The sequence below is a fragment of the Gorilla gorilla genome, chromosome 6 (genome assembly GCF_029281585.2).
Source record: "Gorilla gorilla gorilla isolate KB3781 chromosome 6, NHGRI_mGorGor1-v2.1_pri, whole genome shotgun sequence".
Classification (NCBI taxonomy): Eukaryota; Metazoa; Chordata; class Mammalia; order Primates; family Hominidae; genus Gorilla; species Gorilla gorilla.
This window is the reverse complement of record NC_073230.2, coordinates 90,616,173-90,643,945: the sequence shown is the minus strand read 5'-3', so window position 1 is coordinate 90,643,945 and position 27,773 is coordinate 90,616,173. Positions and strand designations below refer to the sequence as shown.

At 54.5% G+C, this 27,773-nt stretch overlaps 3 protein-coding genes across 9 annotated transcripts in view; 2 read left to right on the top strand and 1 right to left on the bottom strand.

Moving 5' to 3' along the window:
- LMTK2 (lemur tyrosine kinase 2) overlaps positions 1-9,702 on the top strand; it is a 103,163-nt gene extending 93,461 nt beyond the window's left edge. For both annotated transcript variants that reach the window (XM_004045809.5, XM_055393187.2), the window contains exons 12-14: positions 3,632-3,764; positions 4,002-4,244; positions 5,522-9,702. In XM_004045809.5, coding sequence (XP_004045857.4) covers positions 3,632-3,764; positions 4,002-4,244; positions 5,522-5,550 — 405 coding nt within the window. In that variant the 3' untranslated portion in view covers positions 5,551-9,702. The remainder of the gene's footprint in view (positions 1-3,631; positions 3,765-4,001; positions 4,245-5,521) is intronic.
- A 2,158-nt stretch (positions 9,703-11,860) lies between these two features.
- BHLHA15 (basic helix-loop-helix family member a15) lies at positions 11,861-15,341 on the top strand. The gene has a single exon (XM_031012867.3). The coding sequence runs from the start codon at positions 12,278-12,280 to the stop codon at positions 12,845-12,847; it is 570 nt and encodes a 189-aa protein (XP_030868727.1). The 5' UTR covers positions 11,861-12,277; the 3' UTR covers positions 12,848-15,341.
- A 1,173-nt stretch (positions 15,342-16,514) lies between these two features.
- Positions 16,515-27,773, bottom strand: part of TECPR1 (tectonin beta-propeller repeat containing 1) — a 36,517-nt gene continuing 25,258 nt past the window's right edge. For 2 of the 6 annotated variants that reach the window (XM_055393181.2, XM_055393180.2), the window contains exons 18-26: positions 24,951-25,047; positions 24,746-24,825; positions 23,606-23,662; positions 22,962-23,142; positions 22,358-22,493; positions 21,653-21,745; positions 17,892-17,998; positions 17,648-17,767; positions 16,515-17,459 (exon numbers count right to left, since the gene is read on the bottom strand). In XM_055393181.2, the coding sequence (XP_055249156.1) occupies positions 17,346-17,459; positions 17,648-17,767; positions 17,892-17,998; positions 21,653-21,745; positions 22,358-22,493; positions 22,962-23,142; positions 23,606-23,662; positions 24,746-24,825; positions 24,951-25,047 (985 nt within the window). In that variant the 3' untranslated portion in view covers positions 16,515-17,345. The remainder of the gene's footprint in view (positions 17,460-17,647; positions 17,768-17,891; positions 17,999-21,652; positions 21,746-22,357; positions 22,494-22,961; positions 23,143-23,605; positions 23,663-24,745; positions 24,826-24,950; positions 25,048-27,773) is intronic. The other 4 variants (XM_055393184.2, XM_055393183.2, XM_063708636.1 and 1 more) reach the window with 2 other exon arrangements.

Genomic DNA, 27,773 nt, shown 5'->3' with positions numbered 1-27,773 from the left:
TGCCTTTTAATGGTATGTTTAGATCATTTACCTTTAATAAAATTATTGATATTTTGGATTTACGTATACCATTTTATTTGTTCTATTTTTATTTCTATTCTTCCTCTTTTTAATAAATTGAACATTTTTAGTATTACATTTTTCTTTTTCTTTTTTTTTTTTTTTACACTGTTCTCTTTGTGTAGTTTTTGTAGTGGTTGTTCTGGGGGTTACAATGTATGTATTAAACTTCTCACAATCTACTTAGAATCTGTATTTGCATATTTCAGATGGAATGTGGAAACCCTACTGTCACTTAGGCCTTTTGCCCTCCGTCCCCATCTTGACATGCTCTTCTATGTTGCATACATGTACACTGATAACTTCTCAGACAGTGCAACACATTTGACTTTGTCATCAAACACATTCTAAGAAACTCAAGAGGAAATGAATAGTATTATACAGTTGGCCCTGGAACAACATGGGTTTGAACTGTGTGAGTGTACTTATACATGGCTTCTTTTCAACCCAAAACAGATCGAAAGCACAGTATTCTCGGGATGTAGAACCTGTGTATAGATACGGAGGGCTGACTTTTTGTATATGTGGGTTCCGCAAGGCTAACCACAGGACTTAGTATGCACAGGTGTGGTTATGCACGGGCGGTCTTGTCAGTGATCTCTGTTCAGATCGTTTCTGGAGTTGTCCCTTGGTTTCCAAGAAGTGGTGGTTCCATAATTTGGATACCATAATTAGAGGATGCCCAAGTGCTTTATATGAAATGGCATCATATTTGCATATAACCTACACACATCCTCCTGCAGACTTTCAGTCATCTCTAGATTACTTATAATGCCTCATACACTGTAAATGCTATGAAAATAGTTGTTATACTGTATTATTTATTTTGTTGTTGTTGTTGTTATACTGTTATTTCTTATTTGTGGTTGTTTCTGAATGTTTTCTGTCCTGGTTGGTTGACTCTGAGGATGTGGAACTCTCTGATCTGGAGGGCCTCTTGTCCTTCTGTTCTTTTTCATTATTGATGTTCCAGGTTTCCTTCTGGGACCCTTTCCCTTCTAATTAAAGAAATTTAACTAGCTTTTCTTTTCTCTCTTTTTTTTAAAAATCCATTTTTTTGCAGAATTCCTTTTATTTTTAAATAAATTCTCTTAGTTTTTTTTTCCATCTAAGACTGTCTTTATTTCACACTCATTCCTGAAGCCTATTTTCTCTGAGTGTAGAATTCTGTGTTGATAATTGTTTTCTTTCAGCATTTTAAAAATGTATCCCTTCCTTCCACCCTCCACGGTCTCTCATGAGAAATTTGCAGTCACTCAGATCATTCTTCTCCTAGAAGTACAAGTGGAGCGTCCCTTATCTGAAATGCTTAGGACCGGAAGCATTTTAGATTTCTGATTTTTTCAGATTTTGGAATATTTGCATTATACTCACCAGTTCAGCATCCCAAATCTGAAATTCGAAATCCCAAGTGCTCCAGTGAACACTTTGGGCGTCATGTCAGCGCTCAAAAGGTTTTGGATTTTGGAGCATTTTGGATTTTTGGTTTTCAGATTTGGGATGCTCAAGCTGTAATACATGTTTTATCCCTGGCTGCTTTCAAATCTTTGTCTTTAGCTTTCAGCAGTTTGATTATGGTGCATCTGAGGGTGGATTTCTTCGTGTGTGTGTTTTGTTTTGTTTTGTTTGAGACAGAGTCTTGCTCTGTCACCTAGCTGGAGTACAGTGGCACGATCATAGGTCACTGCACCCTTGAACTCCTGGGCTCCAGTGATCCTCCCTCCTCAGCCTCCTGAGTAGCTGGGGCTACAGGTGTGCACCACCACGCCTAGCTAATTTTTAAATTGTTTGTAGAGACAGCATCTCACTGTGTTGCCCAGGCTGGTTTTGAACTCCTGGCCTCAAGGGATCCTCCTGCTTTAGCCACCCAAAGTGCTGGGATCACAGATGTGAGCCACCCCACCTGGCCCAATTTCTTTGTATTTATCCCGTTTTTGTTTTGCTAAACTTAAATCTGTAGTTTTGTATCTTTCACCAAATTTAAGAAGTTTTCAGGCATTCTTTTTTTCTAGTACTTTTTCTGCCCCACGCCCTGTCTCCTCTCCTCCTGGGACTCCAGGGTGAGACCCTGTGTATTCTCTCATAGGTTCTGAGGCTCTGGTCCTTTCTTCCTCCAGGTTTTTTTTTTTCCTTGCTCTTGTTTGGATTGGGTGATTTCTGTTGCTCTGTCTTCAAGGTCCCTGATGATTTCCTTCGTCATCTCCATTATGCTGTTGAGCCCATCCATTGAGTTGCTAGATTTTGGTTATTGTACTTTTCTGAGTTTTGCTTTTTGTCATTCTTCTTATCATCTGTTCCTTTGCTAAGATTTTCCCTATTTCTGTTCATGGTAAGAGTGTTTCCCCTTAGTTGTAGGAGCATTTTTATAATAGTCCTTTTTCAGATAATTCCAACATCGGTGGTACCGTGACACTGGCACCTGTTGATTGTCTTTTCCCAGGTAAATTGAGGTGTTCCTGGTTTTTTGTATGTGAAGTAATTTTAGCTTTTGGATCCTCCTATCATGTTAGGCAGTCTGTGCCATGTTTAAATGCTGTGAATCATGTTGATATTTTTATCTTAGCAGGCCTTGACCCGGTGGGTGCAGGCCACAAGTTCCAAGCAGCCTTCTGTGGGCTGTGGTTTCAGTGTCAGTTCCCAGTTCCCCTTTCAAAGCCTTCGCTGTGCTGTTTGAACCTGCCCCACGTGTGTGCCCCGCACCCCACCCCGGTCTCCCCTGAGGTTCATTTTCAAAGCTTGGGTGTGTTCAGAGTCAGATCTACCACACACAGCCCAGGAGCCCCCCAGCAGCCTCGTCGGTTCACCTTTTTGAGCTCCTCCCTCTTCTGTGATGTCCCTGATACTTGCAGTTCTTTGGGCCTCTCCTTTCTGGTCCCCTAGCTAGAAAGTTGAGGCTTTAGTTACACGATGTGCCATACTTCCTGCAATCGCACGCGCATCTGGAGCCAAGCAGTGGGAGGACAGAAGGGAAAAAAACCCAGCGAGGGTCCCCTCCCGCTCGGGATCACAGTCCTCCAGTGGAGAGGAGGCTTCATGGCCCTCAGGATTATAGGCAGCTGTTGCCCCAGGATTGCTTGAGACTGGAGAGCAAGAGAGCAGAGAAAAGAAGAAAGCTGGAATTCCCCCTTCTCTTTCTGAGCATCAGAAGACCCCCTTCCTGCTCCGAAGCCAGAACCAAGGGCTTCTCCCAGAGCACTGTGTCCAGGGTGGTGCCCACTTTGGATTCCGGGCTGACCTGAGTCCAGGCGGGGGATTGTGGAGGAGAAGCCGACACACTTGTTGCTGGCGGGTGGCACCTTGAGCACTGCCGCTCGTCCCCGCCTGCCTGCTGCTCTGCGCTTCTCTGCAGCCTCAGAGAGCTGCTTCATGCCTCTCCCGAGGTCAGAGCTGCAGGCAGAGGGAGAGACAGGGCCTAGTGTCTGTCCGTCCTCCCAGGCCCAGAGCCGCCCTTGTCTTGAGACGCTTACTTCTCAGTCGATCAGTCTGATGCGCCTGCCAGTGGGGAAGCGGTCACACGGGGGGTTCCCGTGAGCAGGCCTTTGCTGACAGGAGTTTCTGTTTGACTTTTCAGGAGACCCCAACCAAAGAGCTGGGGCCCTGTGGAGGAGAGGCGTGCGGCCCAGACCTGAGCGGCCCAGCCCCGGCCTCAGGCTCTCCCTACCTGAGCAGGTGCATCAACTCCGAAAGCTCCACCGACGAAGAAGGTATTTCACGTCATTGACTAGTTTTAAAGGAAACTGAAAAATTGAGTAATGTAAAGGCTTTTTGAGGGTAACTTCCCATGTTGCTTTAATGACGCCCCCTGACATGGGCACAGCACTGCTATCTGCCAGCCGGGCTGGGCTGTGTCTTCCGACCTGCAGGGCGCACCTGCCCAGGGGCTCCCCCTCTCCCTCATCACGCAGTGATAAAAAGGGTGGGGTTTTATTTTTTATTTCTAGGTGGCGGCTTTGAGTGGGATGATGACTTCTCCCCAGATCCTTTTATGTCAAAGACAACAAGTAACCTGCTCAGCTCCAAGCCTTCTCTCCAAACATCCAAGTACTTTTCTCCGCCGCCACCGGCCCGGAGCACGGAGCAGAGCTGGCCGCACTCGGCGCCTTACTCCCGGTTCTCCATCTCTCCCGCCAACATTGCCAGCTTTTCCCTCACACACCTGACCGACTCGGACATCGAGCAGGGCGGTGAGAGGCGCCGCGTGCTGGGGATTGGGAGTGCAGGGTCGGGGGTGGGGCGCTGCAGCTGGGAGACGGTGGTTTTGCAGGCCTGATAATCTCATGTCTTCTTCACATTTGCTGAGTAGATTACAAACTCGTTTTTATAAAACTCCCATTATCAGCTGGGTGCAGTGACTCCTGCCTGTAATCCCAGCTACTCAGGAGGCTGAGGTGGGAGGATCAGTTGAGCCTGGGAGTGTGAGACCAGCCTGGGCAACATAGTGAGACCCCATCTCTACAAAAAATAAAAACTAAAAAATTAGCTGGATGTGGTGGTGTGCACCTGCACTTCAGCTACTCAGGAGGCTGAGGTGGGAGGAATGCTTGAGCCCAGGAGTTCAAGGCTACAGTGACCTATGACTGTGCCACTGCCCTCCAGTATGGGTGACAGAGCAAGACCCTGTCTCTAAAATAAATAAATAAAACTGCCAGCATCCTGAGTGTGCTCTCGGGGCCACGCCCCCTGCCTGTTGTGGTCACTCTCAGGCTCGTTACCGGCCACCCTGTGGGGCCAGGCTGAGGCAGAGGGGCTCTGGGTCCCAGGAAGGCCCAGGCTGCGCGCCATCTCCTCTTTTTCTCCTGTGGCTGCATAGTCCCCCCTCTGCACTCTGTCTCCTCCTTTCCCAGAGAGAACCTGCTCTTCAGCAGGCTCGTAAGAGCACTTGACCCCTGGACTTGGGACCAGCCCACATGCCCTCTGGTGCTGCCCCTGGAATGTTGGTTTTGCTGCTGAGTCTTGGTCCTGGTGTGGCTCCCGAGGGCGGGGTGGGGTGAATGGGCAGGGGCCGTTTGAAGTCGAGGTATCTGAACACAGGGAGCCTTCTTTCCCTGTCACTAGATTGAAAGATAAAGGTTAATAGGCTCATTTTTTGATTGGAAGTTTACAGATCAAATAATAAATATGGAATACAAAGAGGCTTTATTTGCCTCGGCGCTAGGCTTCATTTGTGCCGATTAGATAACACCTGCTATCTGCCAGTCTGTCGGGGCAGATGTGTGGATCCCAGCTGACGACTTCTGCACCCTGACCCTTAGCGTCCAGCGGGCATTTGAGCCTAGCAGATGTGGGAGAGTCAGGCAGGGGCTGCTTCCGAAGGAAAGGACAGGAAGGGCGGCTCAGGCGGTGCTGGGCTCAAAACACCCGCTTCTGTTCCTGTGGTGCAGCGCACATGCCATCCACGCCGTGCCTGTCTGATCATTTTAAAAACCCAGCTTTGTCGTCTCGCTTCCTTTCTCCTCAACAGGAAGCAGCGAAGACGGAGAAAAGGACTAGGTGGCTGCCAGCGCGCACGCTCGGGTCCGAGGCTGCTCCCCTGGAGCGGCGCCCCTGCGCCCTCAGCCCGAGCAGCGACATCCACTCGCCATTTGCTGACATGAGATTGGGAGGAAGAATCCAGAGGTGAAGAGGGAGACGGCTCTGAGCTGCGTTCAAGGCGGGGCCCTCGGGAGCCCAGGTGCGGAGTGAGGCCATGTCCAGGAGCCGGCGTCCCTCAGTGCCCCGTGCGCCCGCGGCCGCGGCCTCCCAGGCAGTGCTCATGCGCTGGCCGTCGGGGGAGGCAGGGGCACAGCCTCCATGTGCGCGCGCGTGTGGAGCTGTGTGCACCGCATGTGTGCTTTCCACAGGGGCGTCTCTGCGTCCACGCCTGCACATCCCGGCACACGTGTGGGCACCACAGAGGACATGTGAGGGGAATGGTCACCAGTGAGCCATATTTATTATTTCTAGAGAAATCACGAACTGCTTTCTGTAATTGCACTGTGGATAAATGTTCCGAGAGTCTCCATTGTTGTACAGGATCTTCAATTATTCGAGGAGAATGAGGCAGGTCAAGCCGATGCTAGCCACTAGTTTGATTTTTTTTCTGTTTTATAGTTTGCGCTGCATGGTACTTGTGAAGCTTAAATATTTTGAGTGTTCTACTGTGTCTAGGATTGTTGGGATTGTACATATGGTACTCTTTCATAAATGATAAATGATTCTGAATGTTAGTGTTTTATGTTCATATAGGAAATATTTTCATTGAGTCCAAAATACCACTGTTTTGTTGATGGAATTGAATGCATTTTTGTCTCTTCTTGATGAAGCGGCTTTGCCGCAGCAAATGAGGCTTCTCTCTGAGGAGCTGAGAGGTCTTGCAGCCTCTCCTTGTCATTCTCCCACCCCACATCCCATTTTTTAAAGCCCTTTTGGTAAAAACCGACAGGTTGTGGCCGCAGACCTCAGATGGACCCGGCCCATCCCTGGGGACGTGCTGGCGTGGCAGGTCCAGAGAGCTGCACCCTGCACGGGGTACCGCACCGCTTCCCTCCGCGCAGCTCTTCTGCCTGGTTTTCGGAGGCCAGGCTGCTGGGAAGCTTCCGTGTTCCCATCAGTCCTTCCTTCAAGAAGCCGGGGAACTCAGGCAGACTCATCTCCGCAGAGCACACCAGCCGTGGGGGACCGTTCGACTTGATGATGTGTGCACACTTCAGGTGGTGGGGACTTGAGCTTTAAAAAAACCTCCACAGCCGAATCTTCTCCTCCCAGCCACTCCACGTCACGTCCAGCTGGGCCTGGCCAGTCTGTGGTTATCCGTGTGGGATGAGATAACACCACATCCTGCAGCTGTGAAGGGGGATGGACAAGGGACGACGGCAGAGCATCAGCAGCCGACACATAGTTCGGGTCGGGGCCTTGGGTGGTCCTGCATGGCCCGGGACTCATCTCACGGACCCTCCGTTCTGCATTAAGCCCCAGGTTCTCTTCTGGCTTTGAAAGGGCCCGAGTGCTCCCAGTGTAGCTTCGTCACATCGGCACGAGCCCCTGTGGTCATGGGCGACCTCACACCTCCCTCCCTGAGTTCTGCTCTGACATAAGGAAGTCCCCGGTGGCTGGTGCAGCGCGGCTGTGCTGTGTTGGGGAGGCAGCCGTTCCTTCGGGGGTCCTCGGGCCTGCAGTCCCCTCATACTCACCCTTCACCCCACATATTTTCCGGTGCTGATATGTTTCCAGATTCCAGCGCAACCTGGGGTGCTCTCCAGACCCGTGCAGGGGCCGCCTGGGGTACACGGAAGGAAGTTGGGTCCTAGTGCAAAATGCAGGCGGACGTTGCCAGAGAGTGCGCAGCAAATGACCTTCATTGCCAGTTCCACCCCACTCCTCTCATTTTTTATACTAAGCAATAACTTTCCAAAGCAAGAAGTTCAGGATGGAGAGAGTCCCCTCCTGTGTAGGCATGGGGTGGACGCGGTGCCCACCTGGGCTGTGTGGGGAGCACCACTGTCTCTCGGGATGCGCGAATTTTTTTTTTTTTTTTTAAATTAACAGGGCATTAGAAGATGATTTTGCCAAAATTGTCATGACTCTGAATTCTTGCTGTGGGGACTTCCTGAGTTTTCTCAGTTTTTACATCTAAGATTAGTCTTGGCTGAGGAGAAATGAGACGTGATTATGCTACTTTTTCAATTGCAGGTTTAAGGAGTTCAGATTTAATGACCAAAGTCACGCAGATCATGGGATCTGTCGTCTTCTTATACAGTGTCAGCCTTGAGTACATTTATTGACCTTTTGGGGCTGTCAGTTTTCCACTAGGATTAAGATTTTGGCCGGGCACGGTGGCTCACGCCTGCAATGCCAACACATTGGGGGGTCGAGGCGGACGGATCACTTTGAGCCCAGGAGTTCAAGACCAGCCTGGGCAACATGGCGAAACCTCGTCTCTACTAAAAATACAAAATATATATATATATATATATATATATATACTAGCTGGGGCACATAGTGGTGTGCACCTGTAGTCCCAGCTGCCTGGGAGGCTGAGGTGGGAGGATGGCTAGAGCCCAGGAGATGGGTGTTGCAGTGAGCTGAGACCATGCCACTGTACTCTAGCCTGGGTAACAGCCAGACCCTGTCTCAAAAAAAAAAAACAATTTTTTTCATAACATAATTCCCATTTTTATTTATTTTGAGTCACTCATAATTAATTGCCAAAAAAGCATTTTATACATTGAGTTGGGGGGTAGTGGATCTTAGTGTGGTGTTGCATGGAGGGGCGAGATTTTATATTTATAATCAACACGTGGGTTAACATGTTTTTTTGAAATCCAAGCAATACACAGGAAATTTAAGTAGAATAAAAATTGCAGCCCATTTTTGAAATGTCAGCATGTGCTGTGTTCAGTTCAGGTTTTTGTTGTTTGTTTTGTTATTTTTTAACTAATAAGTTGGTTATCAGTGGTGGGTTTTCAAAATGTACTTGTTCTAATAAGTTGTGCGATGAAATAAATCAGTGGCATTCTCTAGATAATGTGGGGGAAGGTTAGAATATTTTCTGGCCTTCTATGGGGTAGCAACCCAGAATCAATCTGAATTAGTCGTATTTTGGTGGAGTTTGTACATTTTAAATCCTGTGACAAAAATAATCTAGTTTTCATTTCCTTACTAGCTAGATGCGAATTTGTCTTTTCGAATGACCCTGTCAATAAGCCAGAAAGGGCAACCCAGAAAAAGTGCTCCCCAAATCCTTCTGAGACTTGGCCTGTGTGTGTGGACGAGAAGCCATTCACCGTAAGGGTGCAGAAAGCTCGACCAAGCCGAATTGCAAACAACGTTCGTTCTATTTTTAAATGTACAGGTTCGATCGTTTCTATAGAAATGGGTTTATCTAAGAAAAGTCTTGATTTGTCTTGCTGCTGTAAAAGTCCTTTCCAAACCCCTCCTTTTATTCCTGTTTCCCGAAATAGGGTATTTGTAGAGTTAAGGACCTACTGCATGTCTGTCCCCAGGGCCCCGGTGGAAGGAAGGCAGCGCCTGCTCTTCCTTGACTCAGCCCATCATCTGAAAATTCAGAAGTGAACCAAGGGTTAGACGCCAAAGGTTGGGCTTCTGTTAGAGTGGCTTCAAAACATGAGCCTTATGGGAAGTAGCCTTAAAAAAAGAATGGGTATACGCAGTGACTTCCGATGGAAATCTCCAAAACAATATTCCTAAGTAGCAATGGGGTTGGCTCAAGTCTTTATTAACAAAGAACATTCTCTTTCATCTATAAAGAAATTCTTAAAGATGCGTTGAAAGTGTTGAATTACCAATAGCCTGTGAAGATCAGTTTGACCGGCGTGGACACGTGCTGGTTAAGCGCTCAGGCCTACGTGGGCCGAGAGGGATCTTGATCATGGGGTTGGTGTATGGATCCACCGTCGGATTCCGTCTGCAGAGGAGGACGTAGGGGGCCGTCACACCCACCAGGCCTCCCTGCTGTGCTTTAACACAGGCAGAAGAGGTTCATGGCAATATAACAGTCAATGAACTTTCAGTTTAAATTGTGTACATTTTTAAATTGTAAGATTTTTACTGTATATTGATGCATAGTGTGATTCAATAAATTGCTTGTAATTTAAAAACTATTTAATATTCAAAATAAATATAGTTATATATTTATAAACTCTGTTGGCCGCGTTTCTTCTGTGTTTTGTCCACCGTGCAAGGGCCACCTGGGTGGGTGGCCTGGCCCTGCCCTGCTGTGAGCGCCCACAGCCTGTGTTCCAGGCCCCTGCCCTGGTCCCTCTGGAGCTTGTGTGACAGACCTAAACTCCCCGCACTCCTGAGGACATAAAGCTTTGTATAACCACTGGAAAACCAAACCTGTTTAGTGTTCCTGCCACCTTGAAGCTTGTCTATAAACCATGCCTTTGCACTCATGAATTTCGGAAGCATTTTCATTTCCAAGGACCTCGTTTGGCCCAGCCTCAAATGAGCTTTAGGCCAAGAGAAGAACTAACTAACCTTGGCTCCAAGCTAGCCTTTCTGTGCCCGCCCCCCGCCCCACTATGGCCCCTCTGAGTTCCCATTCAGAGGTACTGAGACAGAGCAGCGAGACCCATGAGTGTGGAGCCCAGGCCTGCCAGCCAGCGTGACACTCACCGCACTCCTAGCAGCGTGCAGTCACCGCACCCCTAGCAGCCCCGAATAGTCCCTGAGCAAGATGCTGCTTTGGCTGGGCGTGGTGGCTCACGCATGTAATCCCAGCACTTTGGGAGGCCGAGGCGGGTGGATCACTTGAGGTCAGGAGTTCAAGACCAGCCTGGCCAGCCAATGTGGAGAAACCCCGTCTCTACTAAAAATACAAAAATTAGCCGGGCATGGTGGTGCATGCCTGTAATCCCAGCTACTCGGGAGGCTGAGGCAGGAGAATCGCTTGAACCCGGGAGGTAGAGGTTGCCGTGAGCCGAGATCATCTCGCTCCATTGCACCCCAGCCTGGGCAGCAAGAGCGAAACTCCGTCTCACAAAAAAAAAAAACAAAAAAAAAAAACAGGCGTTCCCATGGACTGCACACCTGCCCAAGGAGCCCCCCACCCCCACCCCAACTCGGGCTCCGCCCCCAGCCCGTAGGAGCCCCAGGTTCCCCTAAATATCCCGGGCGGCGGGGCGGGGGATCCCCTGGCAGATGCCCGCGTTTTCGCGGAGCGGCTCGTCCCGGAGTGCTCCTGGGACTTGGGATCTGTGTGCTGAGCCTGAATCGGGGCTGCCCCTCCGTCCGGCGGCTCCCAGAGACCTGTTTCCCATTGACGGAATGGGCCCGGGCTCCGCCACGAGTGGAGAGGCCGGGCAAGGAGGATCGCGGGAGGCATGGATGCGGGGGTGCTGTGTCAGGGGGAGGGTCGGGGAAAGCGGGCGGGGGGAGGCTGTCTCGGGCACGGATATGGGGTAGGCGGGTGGGGAAGGTGCGAGTGGAAATTGAGGGGGAGGATGGGGAAAAGCAGGTTGTGGGGAGGCTGTCGGGGGACGGGAGTAGGGGAGGTGGGGGCGCAGGCTGTCTTGGGGGGCCTGTAGCGGGAGAATGGGGAGAGACGAATGGGGGAAGCTATCTCGGGGCGGTTGGGGGGCTGTCGGGGGAGGATGGGGAGAGGCGTGTGGGGGAGGCTGTCTGGGGGAACGAGGGTGGGGGGCTGTCGGGGGAGGGTGGGGAGAGGCGGGCGGGGGAGGTTTTCTATCTTGGGGGCGGGGCGGAAGCTGGGGGCGGGGCTGCGCGGCCACCTGGTCCCGGAGCCCCAGGCGCCGGCCGCCCGCCCGCCCGCCCGCAGGTGCCGCCACTGCTGCCCAGCGCCCGCCGGGACACCCGGACCCCGGCCCCGCCCCGGCCCCGCCCCGAGGGCTCATTTGCATGCGTCCGCGGCCCCGCCCGGGGCGGCTAAAGCGACGTGTCCTTGTCCCCCGTGGGCAGCCTCGGCGCGTGTGGCCGCGGATCCCCAGGTAACCCGGGAGCTGGGAACTCGGGTGGGGCCGCGGGGAGGGGACCCAGGGGCAGGACCTGGCGGTGGGGTTGTGGGGGCTGTGGGGAAACCCGGGTGGGGGACTTCTGGTCTGTCTGGAGCCCCCACGGGGCCCATCCACGTGGTGGGATTGGGGGCTGCCGCCAGGCCCTGGCCATTGCCGACCTCTGACTTCCACGGCTGCCCCATGTCCGCAGCGGTTCTGGCCCCAGTGCTGTCCCTGCACGTGTCACGTCCAGCGGGGCAGGACAGTGAGAGCCTGGTGGCTGGAGTCACTGCCCGCCCACGGGATGAAGAAGTCAGTGCCGCCTCCGGCAGAGGCGCCCCCTAAGCTAGGGTGGGGGACGCATTCTAGGCAAAGTGTCAAAGGTCACCGAGCTCAGGAGGCACTCTGGGGGCAGTGAGGGGCATGAGCCAGAGGAAGATCTAGGGGTCAGGGTGAGTCATCCTGGGGGAAGGGGGACGCAGGGACAGGGACAGATTCCAGAGGTCTGTTTGAGGTAAAGCAAGGGCATGGGTGTGTGTGGGGTCAGCCCAGGGCTAAGCGTGTGAACAGAAGGACCTCCAGTCGCAGAGCGCCAACCCCTGCCCCTGGTACCATTGCTGTCAGCAAGGAGGAAGCTGCCAGGGACGGCACCCCAGCGAGTCCCCTGGCCATGTGGGTGACCACAGAGTGTCCTGTGGTCTGGATTTCAGCTCCAAGGGCCTCACCTTCCTGCCGCCACCTCCTAGGACAGCCAGTCCAGGGCCATGAAGACCAAGAACCGGCCCCCACGGCGCCGGGCCCCGGTGCAGGACACAGAGGCCACCCCCGGGGAGGGGACGCCCGACGGGTCCCTGCCGAACCCGGGGCCAGAGCCGGCCAAGGGTCTGCGGAGCCGGCCGGCCCGGGCCGCAGCAGGGGCTCCGGGCGAGGGCAGGCGCAGGCGGCCAGGACCCTCCGGGCCCGGTGGCCGTCGTGACAGCAGCATCCAGCGGCGGCTGGAGAGCAACGAGAGGGAGCGGCAGCGGATGCACAAGCTAAATAACGCCTTCCAGGCCCTGCGTGAAGTCATCCCCCACGTGCGCGCGGACAAGAAGCTCTCCAAGATCGAGACGCTCACGCTGGCCAAGAACTACATCAAATCGCTGACGGCCACCATCCTGACCATGTCCAGCAGCCGCCTCCCGGGCCTGGAGGGGCCGGGCCCCAAGCTCTACCAGCACTACCAGCAGCAGCAGCAGGTGGCTGGGGGTGCGTTGGGGGCCACGGAGGCCCAGCCCCAGGGCCACCTGCAGAGGTACTCCACGCAGATCCACAGCTTCCGAGAGGGCACCTAGCGCCCAGTCCTGGGTGGGGGTGGCGGTGGCCGCAGCTGCCTGGCCTGCTCCTCCCAGCCCCAGTCCCTCCAAGCCACAAGCCCCAGATGGGCGGTGACACCCCACAAGGACACGGCCTCAGCGGTTCCATTTTCCCCCGAACATTCAGCCACTTCCCTGGAGCAATTTTTCCTGCCCCGCTGGGGACCAGCGAGTGGCCTAGTTGCGGCTGTGGCCCTGGACAGCGGCGTGAGGCCCAAACCTCTAGGTAGGGCCCAGTTGGATCCTGATTTTTCATTGAGCCAGGCAGTCTCAGCCCGAGTTGAAAGGCCTCCTTAGCCTTGGAACTAACGTCTCTTCACCCTGACTTCTGGGCAAGGGGAGATCCCAGGAAAAGGTTTACCTGCAGGTTTTCCAAGGCCAAAGCCCCAGCAAGGACCCCCTCTCCAACCTTTGTTATAGGGCTACATGGGGCCTGGGCTCAGCATCCTCATTTGGGGTAAACTGAGGCCCGGGACAAGCCCGGTAGAGCCCAAGGCTGCTCGGGGAGTGGCCAATCAGTGATGATTGGAGCTGCCAGAAACTCTAATCAGATGACCTCCAATTCATCCTTAAAAGTTGAATGGTGGGGAGGGGCTGGAGTCTCTTCCTCCCTCCTCCCGAGTTGGGGCTCCTGGATGTGTTGACTCCAGGCTGTGCCTGGTTGTGGAGGGTCTGGGGCAGGGTGTGAGGGGTGCTGTGGAGCTGGAGCAGGAGACAGGGCTGGGTGTTCCTGGTGCAGCCCTTCTGGGCATGGGAGAGAAGCCCCAAGGCCCTGGGTTGCTCCCCAGGAGCGGCTCTGAGGCCTCCTGCTCAGCCCTGGCCTGTGTGGGGAGCAAATGTGCCCCCCACACAGTCCCTGCCACCGCCATTACTTATTCTCACTGATGTGGGGTTATCATATAATTGGCACCATGCTGTCTGTAGGACATTACGACGTGCTTGGGTCCTGGTTTGAGTTGGCAGCCCGTTGGGTCTCTCTGCCTGGTGGAGCCTTGGGGTGGCAGGCACGTCCCTTCCCCCGCCCAGGTGCTTCATCCTCATGGCCGGGCCTGGTGGCTTGGCACGTCTCTGCTGCCCCAAGCCCAGCTTCCTTCTGCTGGGCGTTCCTGCCCCACTGGCTCTGCCGGACTTGGCTACTGGACTCTCCCCTCCCTCATGCCTCTGCCCAGAGATGTCCCAAAGGCCCTCAGGGCCAAGCCGGGCCAGGGATGTGGCTGCCACAGCTGAGACCAAGGGCTCTGGCTGGCCCGTCCCCACCAGGTGGCCTTGCCCTCCCCAAGTTGGGGGTCGTGGCGCTTGGGGTCAGGCCTAGCCATGTAAGGACACAGGTAACACCCTGAGGATCTGACATTGGCAGCTTCAGGCCTAACTTTCCTGGTCAGGGCCCCTTAAGGTGGCCCGGGCACATTGGTTTCATTTCGATGAGACTTTATCAGAGGCCTGGTCTGGTCCTGGCCCTACCGCCCCAGCTGTCCTTCAGCACAGCTCGGGGTGGGGACTCCAGGACGCTGGGTCTGCCCCTTGGGAGGGGCACTCTGGAAGGTCAGGGTGATCCACCACTGTGAGCTGAGGTTGGATGCAGCTGGGAGCTTGGGACAGAGAGAGCCCAGGGCTCCCCTGCTGTGGGGCACCTGCCCAGCAGGGACACGAGATGACAGAGACCTCCCTGGCGGGGGTACTCAGGTGCTACGAACATGGCAGCTCTTGTTTCCGGCTGAGCCATGGCCAGAGCAGGGCTCAGTCTGCCCCTGAACTTGCTGAATGGACCGACGAGCTGAGCCTGAAAGCCCAGAAGAGCCTCGGTCCAGGAGACGGAGACTCGGCCCGGTGTCCAGCGCAGCCCAGGGCTTCCTGGGGGGCAGCAGGAGTGCCTGGGGGTCACCGCCTTCAGGACAATGGCCTCATTGGCTCTTTCTTTCTGCCCTGAACTGGCACCTGCACCTCCTCTGCTTCCTAGAGGGTGACCTGGGCCGAGCCGCCCAGTCCTTCTTCCCCTGAGGCCAGAGGGGACGCCCTGCGGCCACATCACACAGGATCCTCAGCAGCCACAGTCCGATTCGGGGTGTCCAGTGTTTCGAGGAGGAGAGAGGACAGGGGCCAGGTCCACTCCCTTGGCCCTCCTCTTGGACCCCAAGGCCAGGCCGGATCCTTTTATCCCGTGGGGAGCCCCTGCCTCGGCCATCGGGATGAGGTCCCTCAAGTCCCTGCACAAGCAGGTCGGAGACCCACATGCCGTTCCTGGGCTACCCCACGTGCCATCCCCCGGGGCTGTGGACGCACCCACCCCCCGACAGACAGGCGCCCTGAGAGCTTCGAAGGCGCGATCCCCATCCCCACCAGCGGAGAAGCCAGAACCGCGATTGTTGCATCTGGGAAAACCCAGCTGGAGCCGAACGGCCCGTGCCCCCACTGTAATTGTGCTGAAAATGTTTCTCAAATGACCCAAATTGGCTCTTATTTTTTCTAATGGCCCTTTCAAAGTATTCATGAAATTGATGCTGTGTCATAAAACAAAAATAAAAGATTTGACAGCAATGTCTGCTTCAGGCACACGGGGAACCACGCGTTTTAATCAACGTATCGATAAAAAACACCAGGGCACGGACACTCCAGGGGAAATGCTTATTGAGTAAAGTATCTGAGGAAGTGATGCAGGGCAGGTAAACAGTTGGTGCTCAGCAGCGAGAGGATGCGTCGCTCTGCCATTCTGCAGGGTGACGCCCTCCCCGTACCTTGCTGAGAGCCACCTGCAGACACAGCAGGCCACAGCAGAATGCACAGGTCACTGTTGTAGGGGAACAAATTGTAATGCCCAGAGAAAACCTGATAGTGAAATGTAAACAGACAGGACAGGGTGGTTCCAGGTGGCCGCCACCGCCGGGCCCTTCCCGTGATTGATCTGAGAGCTTCACAGCCGGCGGCACTGGGACCCACTTCCAGAAACACTGGAACACCAGGTCTCTCAGATGCCCGTGGGAGGGGCCCCAGGGAGGCCTTTCTCAGCATCAGCTTTTGGGTGACAAACCCCAAACAGCAAAACTGTACAAATACACACAACGGACCCCCAGCTGACAGTGAGACCAGTACCCTAGGAAGGTCAGGTAGTGGTGAAGTCATCCCCTCTCCAACCGAGCAGAGCCTGGGGTTGGGCTCTGATGACCTCCCGGGCAAAGTGTCCAGGTGGAGGAAGCAAACTCCCAAATGGGGCACAAAGGTAATAAAAAGCAGCTGAGAGATTGCGGGATGGGGTCGGGGCCACTTGGCCGACACTTTCTGCCTCGCCTGGCCGGGCCGGGCCAGCCTCTCGCCACAGGATGGAGGGTGACTGTGCACCCTGCTCCATGTACAGGATGAGCTGAGGGTCCCATGGCCACTGCCAACGGACACAGTAGTACTGTTCCCCACAGAAGCCTGCAGTTTGCACCCTCCTACAACATGATTTGACATCCAAGAAGCCCCTGTCACCAGCGCATCTGGGGAAGGGGCCGAATGGGGGTTGATGATGGTGACTGCACACACGGACGCTGCCTCCAGCCATGGGGCAGCCTCTCATCCTCTCCCAGCCTCCTGTCTGGTACCCCGGCCCCCTCAGGGAAGAGGACATCCCATCCACTCCAGTGTTATTTCCAATCTGCTGTCTCCTTCCTTCACTTTTTTTTTTTTTTTTGAGATGGAGTCTCTGTCGCCCAGGCTGGAGTGCAGTGGCATGATCTCGGCTCACTGCAGCCTCCGCCTCCCGGGTTCAAACGATTCTCCTGCCTCAGCCTCCCGAGTAGCTGGGATTACAGGCACCCACCACCATGCCCAGCTAATTTTTTTTTTTTGTATTTTTAGTAGAGACGGGGTCTCACCATGTTGGCCAGTCTGGTTTGAAACTCTTGACCTAGGTGATCTGCCCACCTCAGCCTCCCAAAGTGCTGGGATTACAGGCGTGAGCCACGGCGCCCGGCCTCCTTCCTTCACTTTTGAAATTAAAGCCTCTTTGCAAGTCCTGCTCTGAGAAATGGTCACTGCACATGGTAAAGAGGCCTGAGCCCCATGGCCGTCTCTCTTGGTGAGGGGTGGCGGGCCTGGGTGCTGTCTGAGATGCCAGCTCAGGAGGGCTCCATCCTGGCTCTGCTGCCCCAGGGCCGGCGTTCCCGGAGGGCTCCAGGTTCCCGGTTCTAGTCCTGGAAAGGCAGAAGGGAAAGGGGAAGGGAAGGGTGGGAGGGGCCTCTGGGAGGTGCAGCCCCACCCCATGCCCCACACCCCGGGACTCCTCGCAGACGGGGACACGTGCGGGAGTGTCCGCGGAGCTTCACATTTCAGGGCCGTCTCAGCCAGTGCCTCTGAAGTGGCCGCAGCCTTGGGGCCAGGTTCCCTCCTGAGTCCACCTGGGCCACATTGCTCCCACGGTGCACACTCCAGCACAAGAATGGCTCAGCCTTGATCCCCCAAACTGGGCACCGTCCCTGCATGTAGGTGTGGGGGGGGGTGCTTAGCAGCAGATGGGGCCATGGGCCTCTGGTGGGGCACTCGGCTCCTGCTCCTGGGACGAGCTCCGGGGGGCCCTGGTGGCATTGGCCCGGACAGAGATATGGTCCCAGCCTCCCTGGAAGGAGAGAGGTGCGTCACCAGGGGACTCGGGGACTCGAGGATCCTGGAGGGGCTCTGCCTGGGGGCCTCCCTGCAACCCAGACACCGGGTCCCAGGGGACGGTCCCACAGTGGTCGTCCCGTCTTCAGCGCCCAGTGCAGGCACAAGGTGATAACACAGCCCAAGGCCGCGGGCCCCGCTCACCCCGATGCCGTAGTCCCAGCCGTGGCCCTTGGGCTCGTGAGGCTGCACGCCGGTGCGATGACACACTGTCCCCCGGCTCAGGCTGTGGCTGCCCTGCACTTTGTTGGCGATCACCCAGACCTGGAGCACAGACCCCATGAAGCCCTCAGCCCCACCTGCAGTGGGACGGCTGGGCATGGGATGGGGGAGACCAGAGAGGGAACCAGAGCACCCCAAGTGCCCAATACCCCCTGAGCACCCCCACCTGGTCCAGGGGCCCCACGGACACTCGGCACACGTTGTTGGACACATGCTCCCAGCTGGAGCCCTGTGGGTAGCTGGGCGTGATCCCTTGGCGATACCACAGGTTTCCTGGGGAGAGAAGCAGTGAGGGTCAAAGGGGAAGACCTTCCTGGCCCCTCCTGCCCGTGCAGCCCGGCAGCCGGTGGCCAGGCCCCGCTCTAACCACTTCGGGGTTTGGGAAGCTGCTGGGGAGGCAGGAGGGTTCTGGCCCCTGAGTCAGGGCCACAGCCTCCTCCACTTCTCCACACTAAGGAGCCTGGGCTGCAGCCAGCTCCGCCTTCTGCACACTCGGGGCGTCCCCCGAGCCTCATAATCGCCCTATTGTGCTGGGCACGGCCGGCCTCCTGATCCTCTTTCTGCTGAGGCAGAAACTATGGACAAGGGAAGTCCTAGCCAGAGCAATCAGGCAAGAGAAAGAAAGAAAGGGCATCCAAATTGAAAAAGAGGAAGTCACGGTGTGTCTGTTTGCCCATGATAGGATCAAATACCTAGAAAACCCTAAAGACGCCTCCAAAAGACTCCTAGATTTGACATATGAGTTCAGGAAAGTCTCAGGTTACAAAATCAATGCACATAAATTAGTATCACTGCTACATGCCAGCAGCAACCAGGCTGAGAATCAAATTAACCCCTTTTACAACAGCTGCAAAAAATAACATAAAATACCTGGGAACGTACTTAACCAAGGAGGTGAAAGATCTCTATAAGGAGAACTACAAAACACTGCTGAAAGAAATCATAGATGACAGAAACAAATGGAAATACATCCCATACTCATGGATTGATGAGTATGGGATGAATCAGTGGAAGAATCAATATCATGAAAATGATCATACTGCCCAAAGCAATCTACAGATTCAATGCAATTCCTATTAAAATACTGTCATCATTTTTTACAGAATTAGAAAAAAAAATCCTAAAATTCATATGGAACCCACAAAAAGCCTCAATGCCCAAAGCAATTCTAACCAAAAAGAACAAATCTGGATGCATCACATTACTGGACTTCAAATTATACTACAAGCCTACAGTAACAAAAACAGCATGGTGCTGCTATAAAAATAGACACATAGACCAGTGGAACAGAAGAGAGAACAAAGAAATAAAGCCAGATACCCACAACCAATTGATCTTTGAGAAAGCATACAAAAGCATAAACTGGGGAAAGGACACTTTATACAATAAATGGTGCTGGGTAAACTGGATAGTCGCATGTGGAATAATGAAACTGGATCCGTATCTCTCACCATATTAAAAAAACAACTCAAGATGAATCAAACACTTACATCTAGACCTAAAACCATACAAATTCTACAAGAAAACCTAGGAAAAACTATTCAAGGGCTTTGCCTGGGCAAAGGATTTCTGACTAAGATCCCAAAAGCAAATGCAACAAAAACAAAAATAGATAAAGGAGCCCTAATTAAACTAAAAAGTTTCTGCAGAGCAAAAGAAATAATCATCAGAGTAAACAGAAAACCCGCAGGATAGGAGGAAATATTTGCAAACTATGCAACTGACAAAGGACTCATAACCAGAATCTAGAAGGACTCAAACAAATCAGCACACACACAAAAAACAAAAAACCAATAATCCCATCCAAAAGTGGCCAAATGACATGAATAGACATTTCTCAAAAGAAGATATGCGGCCGGGCGCTCATATCTTTAATCCCATTAAAGGCTGGCTCATGCCTTTAATCCCAGCACTTTGGGAGGCCAAGGCAGGCGGATCACCTGAGGCTGAGAGTTTGAGACCAGCCTGACCAACATAGAGAAACCCCATCTCTACTAAAAATACAAAATTAGCCGGGTGTGTTGGTGCATGGCTGTAATCCCAGCTACTCGGGAGGCTGAGGCAGGAGAATCGCTTGAACCTGGGAGGCAGAGGTTGCAGTGAGCTGAGATCGCACCACTGCACTCCAGCCTAGGCAACAAGAGCAGAACTCCATCTCAAATAAAAAAAAAAGAAGATATACGAATGACCAACAAACATGAAAAAATGCTCAACACCACTAATCATCCGAGAAATGCAAATCCAAACCACACTGAGATATTAATACCACTTTATTTCTGCAAGACTGGCCATTATTATAAAGTCAAAAAACAACAGAGCCAGGTGCGGTGGCTCATGCCTGTAATCCCAGCACTTAGGGAGGCGGAGGCGGGCGGATCACCTGAGGTCAGGAGTTCGAGACCAGCCTGCCCAACATGGCGAAACCCCATCTCTACTAAAAATACAAAAAAATTAGCCAGGCATGATGGCAGGGACCTGTAATCCCAGCTACTTGGGAGGCTGAGACAGAAGAATCGCTTGAACCTGGGAGGCGGAGGTTGCAGTAAGCCGAGATCATGTCACTGTACTCTAGCCTGGGCAACAAGAATGAAACTCCGTCTCAAAAACAAAAAAAAAAATTTTTAATGGTACATTTTACTTTATTTATTTTTATTTTTATTTTATTTTATTTTTTGAGACAGAGTCTTGCTCTGTCACCCAGGCTGGAGTGCAGTGGCATGCCTTGGCTCACTGCAATCAATATCCTCCTCCTCCCAGGTTCAAGCGATTCTCCTGCCTCAGCCTCCTGAGTAGCTGGGATTATAGGTGCGCACTACCACACCTGGCTTTTTTTTTTTGAGACGGAGTCTCGCTCTGTCGCCCAGGCTGGAGTGCAGTGACGCAATCTCGGCTCACTGCAAGCTCCGCCTCTGGGGTTCACGCCATTCTCCTGTCTCAGCCTCCCGATTAGCTTGGACTACAGGCACCCGCCACCACGCCCAGCTAATTTTTTGTATTTTTAGTAGAGACAGGGTTTCACTGTTAGCCAGGATGGTCTCGATTTCCTGACCTCGTGATCCACCTGCCTCGGCCTCCCAAAGTGCTGGGATTACAGGTGTGAGCCACCGCGCTTGGCCTAATTTTTGTGTTTTTAGTAGAGATGGGTTTCACTAAGTTGGCCAGGCTGGTCTCAAACTCCTGATCTCAAGTGATCCGTCCACCTCGGCCTCCCAAAGTGCTGGAATTATAGGCATGAGCCACTGTGCCTGGCTAATGGTACACTTTAAAATAACTGAAAGAGGGCCAGGCGTGGTAGCTCACACCTGTAATCCCAGCACTTTGGGAGGCCGAGGTGGGCAGGTCACTTGAGGTCAGGAGTTTGAGACCAGCCTGGCCAATATGGTGAAACCCCGCCTCTACTAAAAATATAAAAATTAGCCAGGTATGGTGGTGCGTGTCTGTAATCCCAGCTATTTGGGAGGCTGAGGCAGGAGAATCGCTTGAACTCAGTAGGTGGAGGTTGCAGTGGGCCAAGATTGCACCACTGCACTCTAGCCTGGGAGACAAGAGCAAAACTCCATCTCAAAGAAAAAAATAATAATAATAATAACTAAAAGAGTAGAATTGGATTGTTTGTAACATAAAGGCTTGAGGAGGTGGATACTCCCTTTACCCTGATGTGATATTATGCATGCATGCCTGTATCAAAACATCTCATGTACCCCATAAATATACACACCCACTCTGTACCCATAAAAATTAAAGTTTTTGTTTTTTTTTTTTTGAGATAGAGTCTGGCTGTGTCATGCAGACCATGTTGGCCAGGTTGGTCTCGAACTCCTGATCTCAGGTGATCTGCTGGCCTCAGCCTCCCAAAGCGCTGAGATTACAGGTGTGAGCCACCATGCCCAGCCAAAACATTAAAAATTTAAAAAAAGAGCAACTTGCCATTCTCATCCAGGGCATACACCGACGTCTGCCCCACGGACACCTGCTTCAGCCTCTGTCTCGGTGGGGACGGGATGTGGTACCAGCAGTCACCTGCGAAGGGGAGGCTGACTCAGGCACGTGGCCTTCTCCTACTCGCATGGGCCAGGTGGGGCTGTGGGCCTCGGTCCCCAGCTGCCTCTCGGATGTGTAGCCTGGTGTCAGCTGTGGGCCACAAAGAGCTGACACGTGCCCTGCCGTCCACCCAGCACTGTGCCTGGGGTCTCTGGAAGCCATGGCGGGCTCCGATGGACTCATCTCGCCAGCGCAACACAAAGGCTTCCTGTGCAGCTCATGGTGGAGACCCAGCCTCAGGGGCTGCCCTGCTAACCCATCCCTGTGCAGAGGGCAGCTGAGTACCAGCGTCCCCGTGTTGGACACTGGACATCTGGAGAAGAACAAGCCAGCACAGCCCATCCTCCTGGGCAGCCACCAGATTGGTCACTGTGGAGTGGACCCTGCAGGGCCGAGACACAGGGGTCACCCCGGGAAGGGCCAGGCAGGCCTGGCTCCAGCTGCCCCATTACCAGGGTGACCACCTCCCAGTCAGTCCCAGCGGGAGGGGGACACAGCTTCTGGGGGACCCTGGCCCAGAGGGGATGTTCAGCAAACATCAGCTTGGACGGAGGGTGAACACTGCAGGGGCTCCTGGGGTGCGGCACTTACCGGCTGGCTGCGAGGGGTACACGGATCCCCGGTAGAAGGCGGAGCCGTCCCTTGCCACGGCCCACACCTGGTAGCAGGCCCCGATGGAGATGGAGGCGAAGGGCTGGTCAGTGCCAATGTGCAGCCAGGAGGAGCCCTGGGGACAGCAAGGAGGGGCGCTGAGGTCACCAGGGCCCCCACCCCCAGGGCCCCACCTCCAGGACCAGCAGAAATGGGCCTAGCGCGTGGGCAGCACAGGTGGCTGGGGGATAGCCGGGAGTCACACAGCCCCACCCGGCCTGATCTCGGTGCTTGTTGAAATCCCGGGCGCATCTCATCCTCCTGCGAGCAGGGAAAGTGCCCCCGTGGGGGTGTGCACCTCACCGGGGTGCTGACCACCAAGGACTGGGTGCCAAAGAGCCGCGGTGTCCCCTTGGCCCACCTCTGTCACCCCCGCCCCACCTGCCTCATTCCTGGGCCAACTGCCCCAGGGCACAGGGACCCACTCGGACCACAGGCAGTGTCCACTGGTCCTAGGGGCTTGTCCTGAGCAGGGTCTGAGCCCAGCCGGACTCCAGAGCAAGGGTCTCATTTCAAGAACAATCTGTCTGGCCCTGGCACTCACCGCAGGGTTGAGCTCCGACACGCCCAGGCGGCACAGCACATCCCCCTTGTCGCTGACGGCCCAGAGGGCGATGCTGTGCCCGCTCCCCTCAGCACCCGGGCTCTCCGGGATGATGGACACATCCCTGAGGGCGATGGGGGGCACCTCCAGCCAGGGCCCACTGGTCACCAGCTTGCATTTTCTGTACAGTGGAGAGGGGACACAGCCCGGGGACCCCAAGGTGACCACCAGGCTCCAGGGCCTCTGCCTCTGGAGCCAGGAGGAGGAAAGCAGCCAACCCCAGGGCAGGTAGAAAGAGGGGCCCAGAGGTGGCCTCCTCCCCACCCCCACCCCCACCCCCAGCCCCAGCCAGGCCCCGTTCTCTGTCCAGCTCACAGGCGGAGTGTGCCAGTGACATTTCTCTTATTTGTTCATGAAAACAAACTATTCTGAAACCAGAGAGCACTGGGAGCCTGCGGGCATTTCCTGGGCTGACATTTACTTAGATTCGGCTTCCCTCTTCACTCTACTCCGCACTGCTTCTTCCCTTGGGACTGAGGTCAGAGGCCAGGAGATCTGCCCCGGGGTGCGGGGAACCAGAGCTCCCTCAGGGGTGGCTCCTCCAGGAGCCTGACCATGACAGTCACCCTGCAGCCCTGCCTCACCTGGCCCAGCACCTCCTCCTCACAAAATCCTTCATCGTTTTGGACCCATGGTATGAGCTGCAAGGAGGAAGAAGATGAAATCAGGGCCACTTCGTGGAAGTTTCTGGAAAGGGACCGTGCATGTAAACATTCTTGTTCTACCCGTTACAGGGCATGGGGACTGGGTGGAAGCCATGGATGGGGTTCAGAGGAGGAGGTGTCACCACGCGCGGCTCTCAGGAGGCGCTTCCTGGCTGCCCCGGCAGGATCAGGGTTGAGTGCAGCCCCGGGGACCTGCAGGGAGGGCCTCCTGGGGGTTGGGGCCTCCCAGGGGCAGGGGGCTCCCTGGGGAAGGGGGTCGGGGCCTCCCTGGGGCTGGAGCAGAGCAGTCACTTGTCAGGGGTCAGGCTAAGGGGACTCAGCCCTCCCCTCCCCAGGCCCCATCAGAGCCCTTTTGGGGAGCAAGAGCCCTCGGTCAGGATGAGGCCCGAGGCTGAGCGGAGGGTGGTCCAGGAGGCCTGGCTGTGGCCGAGGGGACAGTCCTGGTCTGCTCAGAAGCCACCTGGCTCTGGGCCCCAGCTCAGGGTGTCCTGGCTCCATCTTCCAACAGGCTGGGACTGTGCCATGAAGGCCCTGCCCACGCCGTGCACCTGCACCGCCAGGGTCCAGGGCCTGGCGACAGCCACTGCATCTCTCTGAGGGGCTCACACTGCCCCTTCACCTAACATCTCGTGTTGGGTCCCTCAACACTAAGGGCCTGGCTCAAAGCCCCCCAGAGCTCACCCTGCTAAGGCTGTAGAGGCCACTCGCCCTCCTCAAGCCCCTCAGTCTGGTGCCCTGGGTGCCACCATCTGACCCTCCCAGTGCCCGTGCCTGGCACAGCAGGGATGAATGTGGCGTGGGGGAGCCCTGGCGCTCCTACCCGTGCCACACATGGAGGCCAGGGGTGCCACGTGTGCAGGGAGCACTCCCCTGGGCCCCTCCTGGCCTCTCTGCTGGCTCCTCCCCCTCCAGTAGCAGGGCTGGCACCAGGGGTCTGCTCCTTGGCCAGGCCTAGGGGGCAGGGTTCAGCCTGGAAGAGCAGTGAGGCCAGAGGCCACACACTCCACGGCCCTGACATTCAGGACCCGGCCCGAAGGCCCTGTGCAGGGAGAGGCTTACGCAGGGAAGTCGCTGGCATACTGCCACCCCTCCTGGTCCGTGCCCCCCGGAACGCTGAAATCCACGAACCAGTCGGAAACCTGGGAGGAGTGGGTCAGTGAGGATGGGACCCCCCGAATCCAGAGGGCAGTCAGAACACTCGAGGAGGGGCAAGGAGGGGTGGGAGTGCGGATTCCCAACCCCCCAGGGGGCAGCGGGGCCTCACCCAGGCCCACTGCAGGGACGGGGGCTTCGTGCCAGCCTTTGTGCACTCCTGCAGCCCCGAGGCGTCGCTCCACATGTACCGGTCCGTGGGCAGACCCCTGAGGCAGGACGACAGGGCAGGTGACGAGGGAGACTGGGGAATGAACTGGTTCACTCAGACACCCCCATAACACCCCACAGGGAAGCACCGAGCTCCAGTCTCAGAGCCAGCCACCTCCAGGCACTCGCACTCCTAAGAGGTGACAGCCTGCTGGGCACAGTGGCTGACGCCTGTAATCCCAGCACTTTGGGAGGCCGACGCGGGCAGATCACCTGAGGTCAGGAGTTCGAGACCATCCTGGCTAACATGGTGAAACCCCATCTCTACTAAAATACAAAAAATTAGCCAGGTGTGGTGGCGGATGCCTGTAGTCCCAGCTACTCGGGAGGCTGAGGCAGGGGAATTGCTTGAACCCGGGAGGCGGAGGTTGCAGTGAGCGGAGATCGTGCCACTACGCCACTGCACTCCAGCCTGGCGACAGAGCAAGACTTCGTCTCAAAAAAAAAAAGGCGGGGGGAGGGGGGGGAAATTTGGACACAGACACATGCATAGAGGGGAGAAGACTTTCTTTCTCTCTTTCTTTCCCTTTCTCTCTCGCTCACTCGTTCTCTTTTCTTTCTTTTCAGAGACAGGGTGTCGCTCTGTCACCCAGGCTGGAGTGCAGGGGTATGATCATAGCTCACTGCAGCCTCGAATTCCTGGGCTCAGGTGATCCTCCCAACTCAGCCTCCTGAGTAGCTGGGACCACAGACACATGCCACCATACCTGGCTAATTTATTTTTAAGTGTCCTGTAGAGATGGAGTCTTGCTTTGTTGCCCAGGCTGATCTCGCCTTGTAAAGCACTGGGATTACAGGCGTGAGTCCCCACACGTGGCCACATTTCTCTTGTTCAAACCATGTGGTCTGTGGTACTTTGTTAGTGCCACCACAGGACACTCGAGTGGCAGGAAGCAGCACATAGGGCAGTTCTGGGGACGGCTGAGGCTGAGATGCCTGGAGAACGCAGCTGGGGCACGCATTTGTGATGACCAGCTGTGGCCCTTTCAGGCCTCTCTGAGACAGATGTGGGTGCGCAGCCCTGCCCTGCCCTGCCCTGTCCTCCGTCGGAACTGAGCAGGACGTGAGGAGGGGGTGGAGATCCAAGTGTGCTGCCAGGCTGTGTGGATACTGCCCACAGCTGAGGCGGAGGTTTTCAGGATGGAAATATTTTGGCGACGTGTGCCAACCGCCTTACAAAATCTCAAATCCCCTGATTTACTGGGGTAAACACACAGACACACAAATATTTACACACAGGGACATCCTTTAAATGGTTCCATAGGACGCTGAAACGGTCACATATGGTCGAGACGTCCAAGGCTGAGTAAAGTCAGATACACTGGGTCCACTCTGGGTACACAACGGTGAGGTCATGGAGCCACCTCCCTGTGCCTGGCCTTGTCTGCCCCCAACACGGACACACAGGATGGCTGGAAGGCCACACCCCACATGCTAATTGCAGTTGCTGTCTTTGGCTGGTGAGATTAGAGTTGTCAGAGAGTTTGTTGTTTCTATTACTAAGTGTTTATTTCGTCAATTTGGAAAAGGCAGAAGTGGAGGCCGGGCGCTGTGGCTCACGCCTGACGATGCCTGTAATCTCAACACTTTGGGAGGCTGAGGCGGGCTTTGGGAGTTCAGGAGTTGGAGACCAGCCTCACCAACATGGTGAAATCCTGTCTCTACTAAAAATACAAAAATTAGCCAGGTATGGTGGTGCATGCCTATAATCCCAACTACTCGGGAGGCTGAGGTAGGAGAATCGCTTGAACCCAGGAGGCAAAGGCTGCAGTGAGCCAAGATCGCACCACTGCACTCCAGCCTGGGAGACAGAGTGAGACTGTGTCCCAAAAAACAAAACAAAAAAAACAAAGAAAAGCAGGAGAGGAAATCAACTGCATTTCTTTAGACAGCCTCAAAAAGTTAAAAAAAAATTTAAAACTTTGAGTATGCCACTTATAATACTGTCCAAAAATATGAAATACCGTCTAATAAAAGATGTCAAAGCTCCAGTATAGAAAACTACAGGTCAGGTGCGGTGGCTCACACCTGTAATCCCAGCACTTTGGGAGGCCGAGGCAGGCGGATCATGAGGTCAGGAGTTCAAGACCAGTCGGACCAACATGGTGAAACCCCGTCTCTACCAAAAATACGAAAATTAGCTAGTCGTGGTGGAGCGCGCCTGTAATCCCAGCTACTTGTTAGGCTGAGGCAGGAGAATAGCTTGAACCTGGGAGGCAGAGGTTGCAGTGAGCCAAGATCGCGCCACTGCACTCCAGCCTGGGCGACAGGGCGAGACTCGGTCTCAAAAAAAAAAAAAAGAAAAAGAAAACAAAAGTACAAAACCTCTCTTTCTTCTATCTCTGGTGCTTGAATCAGGAACAGAATCTTATTAAGAAGGAATTACATACATTTCTTGGAGGTAGAAACTTTGTCAATACAGTTAGAGACTTTTGACCAGGCGCGGTGGCTCATGCCTGTAACCCCAGCACTTTGGGAGACTAAGGTGGGCAGATTACTTGAGGTCAAGAGTTCAAGACCAGTCTGGCCAACATGGTGAAACCCTGTCTCTACTAACAATACAAAAAATTTGCCAGGCGTGGTGCCAGGCACCTGTAATCCCAGCTATTCGGGAGGCTGAGGCAGGAGAATTGCTTGAACCCAGGAGGCGGAGGTTGCAGTAAGCTGAGATCATGCCATGGCACTCCAGCCTGGGTGACAGAGCAAGACTCTGTATCAAAAAAAA